The following is a 10,943-nucleotide window of genomic DNA, read 5'->3' as shown; positions in this document are numbered from 1 at the left end:
TAAATTAGAGAGGGCATTCGGCATTCCGCTAAAAACAAAAAAAAAAAAACAATTATGCGTGATCTTTTGAAAGCGTTACTCACGGCAGATTTGGCCGAGACTGACACACGACCATCTCGTTGTGGGGACGGGATCGTTGCTCTTGGTCAAGAAACGTCTCTGAACTTGAGCGGTATTCAGCATAAGCCGTTGCTTGAGTGTCTGTCTGTAGATGCTTTTGATATGTTTGTATTATGTAAATGAATACAGACACAGACACAGACACACATTTGTCATGCATATTTATCAATGCAAATAGCGAGTACGAGTTTGTTGATTTGTGTATTGATTCTTTTTTTTGGGCGATCGTTAGACAAACCTGCTAAGCCATTGTTAGTTGACACATTTGTCGCAAGTCAGTTTCTGGGAGCGTTGTTCACGAAACGAAAAAAAAAATAAACAAAAAAGCAAAAAAGAAACACAGAACTTGGCCTTTCAAAGTGAGGCCGTAATTACAGACTTCCGCTTACGAAAGTGAATTGCCCACCCAGCAAGAGTGAAAAGAGTTGGGCAGCCATGAAGACGGCAGACAGACAGCATCGGGGATGCTGAAGGCGCCACAATGTATCCCGTTACAGGGCCATAAAACTCCATAAACGATGCTGGCGACGAGGCCAAATTATACCGCATACGCACACGTACTTGGAGCAAAGTCAAGACAACAACTCGATAGACACCAGGCTAATTGGACGCGAGCTCATTGAAAGTGGGAGTGGAACCTTAACCCCCTCCCCACCCCTCCCAATACTGCCTTTCGCTTCAACTTAAAAACGGGGCGGACTGTAACAATTGTGGGCGATTTGCATACAATTTGGCGCTTGGATTACCAGCAAAGCGGCGACAAAATGTTGCTGCGTCATTGTTGGCCATACAACAACAACAAAAAAAAAACAACAACAAATAGAAGACCAACACAAAAACCAGATGACTTTGTATGTTATATGGCATATTAACAAACACAGAGACAAAAGTGACGTATGTATTTGTGTATGCAGTTAATAAAGATAATAATAATATGCTGTGGCACAATGGCAACTATTGTTTGCTGACAGTCTGTCGTCTGTCGTCTGTTGTCTGTCATCGCACACAACAAACATATCACAGTTGCAGTGGCGGCTGTGGCATTGTCAAGGCTGTTGCAGCATATCGCCAGCTTGCAGCTTAGAGCAGCTAATAGAAATAACAAAAAAAAAAAACTCAAGCACACACACACACACACAAACTCTCGAGGCCGCAAAATGTTGCGCAGACCGAAATTGTGGCAACACTTGTTGCTGCCGCAAAAGATGAGCCAAGCACCCACGCAACAAGCAGCTGCTGGTTGCTGCTTGCTTGCTGCTTTTCGGCAACCATTGTTGGCTGCTGCCTGCCTGCCTATTATCCTTAACAAAAGGACACCATCGTTTGTCGGCCGACACGTCGGCTGTCGGTTGTCGGTTGTCGTTCGTCGCCGTGTCGGTTGTAGGTTGCACGTTGTCGGCAACTCAACACAAACATATAAAACCGGATGTTACGCCAAACATTGCCACAGAAGTGTTTCACATTTGCGCGGTCAACAAGTGTCCTGCCAAAAGCATCCTTAAACAGTGTTTTGCCTCTTGCGCTCAGTGCCAAGTTATCCCAAGTTCTAAGAATATATTTTCATCGTGTGGCATGCCAATTTGATTGCAATTACAATATCATCTTTCCATTAAACAACTGTCTTCTAAATTAAAGGTGAGTGTTGGCTTTTGAAAAAAAATGCTATAAAAGTTTTCCTAATCTGCTTTAAACCAGCAGCAGAATGAGTTTCTAAAATTTAGAATTAACTAAACTAGTTTGGTTCGAAAAATTTTGCAAAATCATCCATTATTATTATGGAAATTCTAAAGCGGAAGGAACGATGTTTTATTACGTGATTTCAAGCCAAGATTTGCATCAATTTAATTTCGTATAGCTTGCCAAATTAAAGAACTGACTCGAAATAAAAATCATTCTAAAAATGTTGTAGAAATCTCTTCCTCACTCCGAGTATATTCACTTATTTAACACCAAGAATATCACAACGTCTTAAGCGTCTCTTGCATCTTCTTATAAGCTGTGTGCTTTAAATAATTTTATAGTAGGAAGAAATTCATTAGACATTAGACCATTGCCTCAGGCAAGTTCAAAATACTCGAGTATGGGTCTCAAATTTTGTCGGATTAAGAGACAGTCTTTTGTTTTTTTGCTTCATGAAATGAAGACTGAATTTTAAATGAATCAAACTTGGTTGCAATAGCAGCAATGGAAAGTGAAATACAATAGAGTTGAAGGATTCTTGAATTTGGATTATAATTGTGTATTTTATGAAACATCATTTGGCACAATATAAGAAATATAAAATAAGTTTCTCTGGCTAAGAATTACGAGCACAAAACTATTTACAGTAAAAGACATAAACTGAAAAAATTTTTAAAATAAGTAAATGTTACTATTTTAGATTTGGATTAGCGTTATATTTAAAGCTAACATAAGATTGACTTTAGGAAGTATTTCTGTTTTACAAAAAAATATATAAATTTGTTTATTTTTTTATTGTTTCGTACGAATTTGCTCACTCTGCGATTATCTTACAACAGAAAATTCCTAGCTCTAACTAAAGTGATAATAAGAAAGCTATAAGATTAATCTTTATTCAACAAAAATTGTTTTGACATAGGTTTTTTTTTACCAAAGAATTACAAATTTTGAATTTATACAAAATAATTGCTGCATAGAAATAATTTTTTAAAATTTTTCGTTAATTATTTAAAAGCCAAAAAGAAAAGAAGAAAATAAAATAACAATTGTTCTTTCTTTGTGAATATTAAAAGAAGTATAAAAATAGTTAATAAATTTGAAAGAATGATTTCAGTTTTGAACCAATAAGTTTTCAGTTTTTAAGTAGAGTACAGATAATTCTGTTTGAATTATTTCGGGTGAAGCTTGAACTTCAAAATAAAAAACTCTGCTTGGAAAATATTAAATTTCATTTTACTTAAGAACCGGTTACTTTAGGCCAAAGGCAACGACCCGAACAATGCGCGTGCAATGCAAATACAGTTACAATTGAAGGTGGCAAATGTTATAGTTGCTGCCAAACACACACACACACACTCGCACACACATACACTCAGACAAACACCTATTCAAAGCACTTCCATTTTGGGTTAATGAACACAAATTGAAATATTTACGGCTGCACTTCGGAGAATACTAGCAGAAAAAGCGCAGGCAACAAAGCGTCGCTAGATTTTCATTTGCCTTCACAGTTTTCACACACACACACACACTCTCTTTTTCCCCCTTTTACTAGTTATAATGGTTGTTTGTTGAATGCCAGTTGGTCAGGTGGCATCTACCATATGCATAGCTCAAGAACTTGCTGCGAAGCATGAACAATTTTTGATTTATCACTGACAACGTGAGATGAGGTGCAGCTTCCGCACCCACAGCCGTTCCTCTTGGTCCTGCTTCTGACCAGAAAAAACCAAAAAAAAAAACAACTGAATGGGGCAGGTGTGTTGTGTCTTTGTGTTGCACATACCACGCGGCAGCGGCAATCATTTGTCTTTTGCCGCTACTCTCAGTGTGATGTTGAGTTGTTGAGCTGCCTGTCGCTGATAAATTATATTTAAATGCGCCGAATGATGTTTGCTGTGTTTTGCTGCTTTGCTTCTTTGCTGCCAAACATAACTCCCAACACATGTCTGGCTGGCACTTCAAATGTATCGCATTGCGGAACATTCATAAGATATGAAAATCTGATTAAAAGTGCTTTGTGCCCTTAAAAAAAAGAAGAGGTGTCAGCTTTCAAGCTGAGCTGTAATGCTGAGAGGCTGTGCTAAACGAATTAACGAGTGTGTTATTGATACGATGAGACAACAAGCTAACATTCACCAGGTAACAACGAGACAACGTTGCGTATGCGTAATTCCTAAAGTACTGCCCACCGAAAAGTTGCGAAATATTTGGAAAATTTTAAGTACGCATCTCATCTTTTCTTTTTGTTTTTTTGGTAGAGGGGAAATCAATCAGCCTGTTTGACAGTTGTCACTAGAAATGAGCACTTGACTCCACACACCTGAGATGTTGGTTGCAACACATCCTCGACTACAATATACAATAATAATATGTTTGACAAACTCATAAATTGAGCACACACACACACACTCTTCGGGCAGCTCTTCAACGCTGTCTGCAACTTCAACTTGAGTTTGCAATTTGTTCAACGTTCGATGCCACCAAATGTTGCGATGTTGCCGTGTTGCAAGTGCCAGTTGCAGTTTGCAATTTTGCTGTTTTTGTTTAATTGCAAGCAAAAACCAACATTCGGTGTGGTAGAAGGGCAACGAGCACAGTTAGCAGAATATTGCCACAAAATGCTGCGTTGTGGCATGTCGTTGATTTGGCTAACAAATTGCCATTGGCCCGGTCTCGTACTCTATATGCTGCTCTCTCATTCTATTGCGACCACATTTGCTTGCCACTTATGTCTGCAATGAATGGTGAACTGATTGCGACTGCAAACCAAAATACAACAAGGAAAAACCTTTATGTTTCTTCTTTTTTTCGAATTAACGCCGAGACAGTTTATGAAATGTTTTGAACATTAATGTTGAGTACTGAAAATGTATGTTAATGAGTTCAGCTTTTGCCAACACGCGTCAAGTTGGGGTCAAGTTGTTTTTGTTGCCGCTTCAGCTGCCGTTTTTTCAACGTTTCAACGTACGTTTTTTATTTCATTTTTAAATACAGCGCTAAGTTGACCAACTTGCAGCAGATTAATGTCAAGTTTAGGCGCGCTTCATTATTAACACGTTTTCAGGGCTAGTTTTCAACCGTTCCTTGGCAAATATGATGTATTAAAATTGCTCACAGGGGATTTCCCCGCACTCAAAATAAGTGCTGTCAGCTTGCCGAGATTGTTCGATACCCACGCAATTGGCGAACGCAATTCAATTAGGCTTAGCTTAAGATATTAATAGGCATTTCTCCACACTTGCCTCAAGTGGAATCTCTGGCTTTGGCTGCATTACTTTACCAACCCGATCCTAATGCAATGCAAGTCCTCTCAAGTGTTGTCGTCACACCTTCCACCACATCCACCACATCGACATCGACATCGCCATCGCCATCCATAAGCCATAATCATTTGCATCTCTAATGGCTCTTTGGCTCTCTATCTCTCTCTTTCTGACGATGCCCGGACGTTCATACATCAAGCAGCCGCCATCCAAGGCAGCGTTAACGCCTTCAACAGGTTGTATTAAGAATGGCTGAGAGACGACTGCAGACAGCAGCCAAGGGAGAAGGAGAAGGGGTGGAGTAGGAAGCAGGAGTTGCTCTCGGTGTTGGCTTTAATGCGCTTGGTTAACTTTTTACGCGCACATTCATATTTCGCTCTTGGCCAGCCAGATTATCGCATAAATATTGTTATGGTTAATTAGCGGGACACTTTGTCTCACCACCAAGCAGAACATGAACATGAAAATAAAGGCGTCAAGACATTTGCCGGCTACCGGATAAGTTGCTTCTCGCTCCTACTCGTTATTGTTGTTTCTCTAGCTAAGTAAAATGAATAGACAAAGGCGTGTAGCATGGCATTAATGTGATTAAAACTTGTAATAGATAATGTGGCAAATGATTTACTTAGCACCTCGTAATTATATTTATTAACACTGCCAACAATTCCACCTCTTTTTTTTTGCAGCTGCTATCATGGGCATTGCGTTGATGTTCCTCCTGGCCCTGTACCAAATGCAGTCGGCCATCCACAGCGAGATCATTGATGCACCCAACTATGCGGAGAACGAACTACTGACTGAGGACACCCCAAGCAACACAAATGCGGAACCACGTATAGCTGAGAGCGAGCTGCTCGATGGTTTGATGCTGGAGAAACCGGAACAAACGGAGCTGGAATTCCGATATCCCATCTCTGCCATTGGCATTGATTATGCCAAAAATTCGGTGGTGTTGCGATTCCAGAAGAATGCCCGCAAGCAGCGCTTTAAATACGATCCTGAGTATGAAATGCAGCGGAAGTCCTTGAAGGATAATTTCATGCACTTTGGCAAGCGGCAAGCGGAGCAATTGCCACAGCCAACGGGCAGCGGTTACTTCGAGAGTGTGAAGCGTGCCGCCATGGATCGCTATGGGCGTGATCCCAAGCAGGACTTTATGCGCTTCGGACGGACGCCGTCGGACTTTATGCGCTTCGGTCGCGCATCGTCGGATTACATGCGTTTCGGCCGCGATCCCAAGCAGGACTTTATGCGCTTTGGTCGTGATCCCAAGCAGGATTTCATGCGATTTGGCCGCTCCGATAACTTTATGCGCTTCGGCCGAAATATGCATTTCCACGAGGAGTTGCGCAGTCCCAAGCAGGACTTTATGCGTTTCGGACGCCCGGATAACTTTATGCGCTTCGGTCGCTCAACTCCTGCGGAATTTGAACGCTACGGTAAACTGGATTCGAACTTTATGCGTTTCGGGAAAAGCATTCATGGCGCTGGCCTAACAAACTCAGAATTGAATCAGACCAAATCGCAGTTGCAACAGGCCAAAGTCGATGGCAAGCAGCAGACCAGCGACGAAAGCAATCCCTCGGACAAGGCCATAACTATGCTCTTCAGCAAGCATCAGCAACAGCAGCAGCAACAACAACAGCAGCAACAGCAGCGACAGCCGGAGGAGCAGCAACAGTTGAAGAGCAGCGAACAGACGGAAGCGCAGAACAACTTGGATGACAGCAGTGTGGAGCAATTCTATGAGCCATAGATACATATTTGTTGTTCCGATCCGAATGCACCTTGTAAATATTAATTGGCCAAAGCTGAACAAAAAACTATTGATAAATGTATTTACTATATATGCTAGATATTCCCAAGAAACGTAAACTTGTAATTCCTTTGAATTTTTAATGGGGCTGGATTAAAAATTCACCACGCTTTGATCTGATCAATACCAAAAACAACTAAAAAAAAAAAATCTAGAAAAACAGCAAAAAATTAACCAAATTACTGGTGTGCACACTCACGCACACACATTTACACCAATGCACATAAATACATAATACTTATTAAGTGTAATATCAAAACACAATATTGAAATGTTAAATGTACTTCCCTCAATGCATTAAATATGTTGTGAACAAATCTTTTAAATAAAGACAAACTCGCTAACTATTGTGTTGCTATCTATTTTTTGGCTACCTGTCTAGTCTTTGAGTCGAAAATTAAGCTGGCATTGGCATTGACCTTAACAATCTACCACAATTATTCAAATTTGAACTGTCTGACCAGTCCACAGTGGCGCCATCGGTTGGTTATCGGCGGCAAACACGAGTAGCGCCGCCAGTTTCATACTTTAACAACGCCCGCAACCTTTTCTACATGTGGCAACGCCACGTATTCAACAGCTGAAAGTTGAGGAAGGCAGCAACAGCGTTCTGTTAGCAGTGATGTATGTTTAGCATATTTATATTTTTATTTGGCATGCTCTAGCTATAAATGTACGCTGTATACCAACAAAATGTGTAATAGTTTAATTCACTTAATTAATTTAAATTTAATTAATTTTAATTTAAGCATTTTTAATTTGATGTATAGTTTAGTTTGATGCATCTCCATTTTTACCTACCTTTTTCTAGCTTATTTTTGCAGCATATCTCATACAGCATGAGCGCGCTCATAATCTGGCAACACTGCTGTGCTGCCAGCTGATCAGTTGAGAGTGGTTTGCGTTTGTTTTACTTCGTCCAACTTTGATTGCAGACTTCTGCGGAACATAATAATATATTTGGCATTCAAATCTCAAGTGCGAAGGACAAATCAACAAGTAGGTAAGACACTCGAAGCGAATATTTGAATCAATTCGAACCTTAACCGCTGCGTTGCGGCATTATTTCGTCGAGTCTAAAGTCCAACTTGTTGCTCCGTTGGCGTCGGCATTATTTGTTTTTGTTTGATATCAGCGTAAATATAAATATCATTACTGCTATATTATATATGTTGCAGCCCGTCCAATTAGGCCAATCAATTTTCTAAGCGAAAATGTCGGCGCTCCTGAAAATGCATAGAGGTGAGTTTTAATTGTGATCAGACAAAAGTTAAACAAAAACAACAACAAACATATTGTGGATTACATAATACCAATGTTTTAGGATGCAGATCATGAGAGTCTCAGAGATAAAGAACTTGGACAATTTATATAATACCTATACGTATTAGCAGATCATCTATTTCAAAAGTATTTCCACACTTTGTTGTTGTTGTCTGCTTATCACAGTTGTTATCAGTTGTGTCAATTATCCATGCAACGTTGTTTAATCATAATCTCTAACCTTGCCCAGTTCATAAGCTCTTCACACCCGCCTTTGTGCGCAGCGTGTCAGAGGCGGCCAAATACCCAAAGATTACCACACACTACACTTTGCATCCACGCGAGAAGGATCCAAGATGGAAGGAAGTGGACATGGAGCGTTGCGTCGAGGAGGTGGACATTGTCATTGTGGGCGGTGGACCAGCTGGCATGTCCGCAGCCATACGTGCCAAGCAGCTGGCTGCTGAGAAAGATCAGGTGAGTTGATAAACTTCATTCTTATCAACTGAAAAGTCGTTAATCTTCTGTTTCTGCAGGAGATTCGCGTGTGTGTTGTGGAAAAAGCAGCTGAGGTCGGCGGACATATTCTCTCCGGCGCTGTCATTGATCCCATCTCACTGAATGAGCTCATCCCCGACTGGCAAGAGCAGGGCGCTCCCCTGAACACACCCGTAACCAAAGATACCTTCTCGTATCTCACCTCAACGGGACGCATCTCCATACCCATCTTTAAGGGCTGGCCGATGGACAATCATGGCAATTATGTGGTGCGTTTGGGTCACTTGGTGAAATGGTTGGGTGACCAGGCAGAAGCATTGGGCGTAGAGATCTATCCAGGCTGTGCTGCCTCCGAGGTGCTGTTCCATGAGGATGGCAGTGTTAAGGGCATTGCCACGAATGATGTGGGCATTGCCAAGAGCGGAGCACCCAAGGAAACTTTTGCACGTGGCATGGAGCTGCACGCCAAGACCACAATCTTTGCCGAGGGCTGCCGTGGTCATCTCTCCAAGCAGATTATGCAACAGTTTGGTCTCAACGTGGGCAGTGAACCACAAACCTACGGTATTGGCCTCAAGGAGGTCTGGGAGATTCCTGCCGAGAAGCATCAGTAAGTTAAATTGACTGCTCTAAACTATATTTCATTCTTATGTAATGCTTTTCCTGCTGCTTTGCAGACCTGGTCTAGTGGAGCATTCAATTGGCTGGCCTCTGGATCGCTTTACATATGGTGGTTCTTTCCTGTACCATCTCAATGAACCCACTCCGGCTATAGCTGTGGGCTTTGTTGTTGGTCTGAACTACAAGAACCCATGGATTAGTCCCTTCCAGGAGTTCCAGCGCTTCAAGACGCATCCTAAGGTGCGCGACATCTTCGAGGGTGCCACACGCATTGCTTATGGTGCACGTGCCATCAACGAGGGCGGTTTCCAGAGCATGCCAAAGAAGCTCTCCTTCCCAGGTGGTTGCTTGGTGGGTTGCAGTGCTGGTTTCCTCAACGTTCCACGCATCAAGGGCTCGCATTATGCCATGAAGAGCGGCATGCTCGCAGCCGAGAGCGCTTTGGAGGCTATCAATGCGGATTCACAGTCAACTGCTGGCATCGAGCCCACCAGCTATGCGGACAAGTGAGTTTTTAACACAATTAGCTTATTAACTGATTTTTAATCCATTTCGAATTTACAGAATTAAAGACTCGTTTGTGTGGAAAGATTTGTACAAGGTGCGCAATGTGCACCCATCTTTCCACAATCCTTTGGGTCTCTATGGCGGTCTTGTGCTCAGCGGTTTCTCCATTTTCATGGGTGGTCGCGAACCCTGGACGCTGACTCACGGTCCCCAGGATCACGAATCCCTGAAGCCTGCCAATGTTAGCGAGCGCATCGTGTACCCCAAGCCAGATGGAAAGATCTCCTTCGACTTGCTGTCTTCGGTGGCACTGACGGGCACCAATCACGAAGGCGACCAGCCCGCTCACTTGACCCTCAAGGATGATCGCATACCCGTGGATCACAATCTGGCGATCTACGAGGGACCCGAGCAGCGTTTCTGCCCCGCTGGCGTCTATGAGTATGTGCCCAACGAGGAGGGCGGCAACATGAAGCTGCAAATCAATGCACAAAACTGCATCCATTGCAAAACCTGTGATATCAAGGATCCCAAGCAGAATATCAACTGGGTGGTGCCCGAGGGCGGTGGCGGCCCCGCCTACAATGGCATGTAAGCTGCAATCCTTTAACGAGCTAGAGAGGATTGTTAATTGTACCACGATTGCATTTGATTAGACTGTAAAACAAAAAAAAAACAATGAGAAAATCAAAATTTGCTACGAAATTATTTTAAATGTTTAAGTCCAAAAGTCGAGAATTTGAAGTTGCAATAAAACGTAAACTAGAGTTTGTGAAATTCAGTTGCCAAAAAGGTTTTTATTTAAAAGTTTGCTACTTTTTTTGTTTTGCATTTTTTTTTTGTTTGGTTTTTCTTTGTTTAAAACATCAACTTAATAGGTAAATGTTTATTCCACAATCAATTTTCAAAACCTTTCATATTCAGTGCACGGATAAAACTTGTTTACAATTATATATTCATAATTTTACATATATTCATAATTTATCATTATCTTTTTATTTCGTTTTGATGTTTTTCACCAAAATGGTAACTAATTTTCCTAAACATAATGCTTACAGTTTAGTTGTAAGTTTATTTGAACAGAGATACATCGATGGTTATTACAATATATGTATGTATATATATAATAATAATATCTGTACTCGTAAGTAATATCAATTTGGAGCGCCGTT

General features: G+C 41.5%; 2 protein-coding genes across 2 annotated transcripts; both read left to right on the top strand.

Annotated features, from left to right (window-relative positions):
- Nucleotides 1-1,580: 1,580 nt before the first annotated feature.
- On the top strand, nucleotides 1,581-7,141 carry LOC133844776 (FMRFamide-related peptides). The gene is made up of 2 exons (XM_062279027.1): nucleotides 1,581-1,755; nucleotides 5,753-7,141. The coding sequence occupies exon 2, from the start codon at nucleotides 5,761-5,763 to the stop codon at nucleotides 6,820-6,822; it is 1,062 nt and encodes a 353-aa protein (XP_062135011.1). The 5' UTR covers nucleotides 1,581-1,755; nucleotides 5,753-5,760; the 3' UTR covers nucleotides 6,823-7,141.
- A 589-nt stretch (nucleotides 7,142-7,730) lies between these two features.
- On the top strand, nucleotides 7,731-10,552 carry LOC133840552 (electron transfer flavoprotein-ubiquinone oxidoreductase, mitochondrial). The gene is made up of 6 exons (XM_062272443.1): nucleotides 7,731-7,885; nucleotides 8,061-8,124; nucleotides 8,396-8,622; nucleotides 8,682-9,253; nucleotides 9,321-9,770; nucleotides 9,829-10,552. Exons 2-6 carry the CDS (start codon nucleotides 8,097-8,099, stop codon nucleotides 10,364-10,366), a joined length of 1,815 nt encoding a protein of 604 aa, XP_062128427.1. The 5' UTR covers nucleotides 7,731-7,885; nucleotides 8,061-8,096; the 3' UTR covers nucleotides 10,367-10,552.
- The last annotated feature ends 391 nt before the right edge of the window (nucleotides 10,553-10,943 follow it).

Source organism: Drosophila sulfurigaster, chromosome 3 (assembly GCF_023558435.1).
Source record: "Drosophila sulfurigaster albostrigata strain 15112-1811.04 chromosome 3, ASM2355843v2, whole genome shotgun sequence".
Taxonomy (NCBI): Eukaryota; Metazoa; Arthropoda; class Insecta; order Diptera; family Drosophilidae; genus Drosophila; species Drosophila sulfurigaster.
Note: the sequence above shows the minus strand (reverse complement) of the source record. Positions and strands in the feature narration are given on the sequence as shown.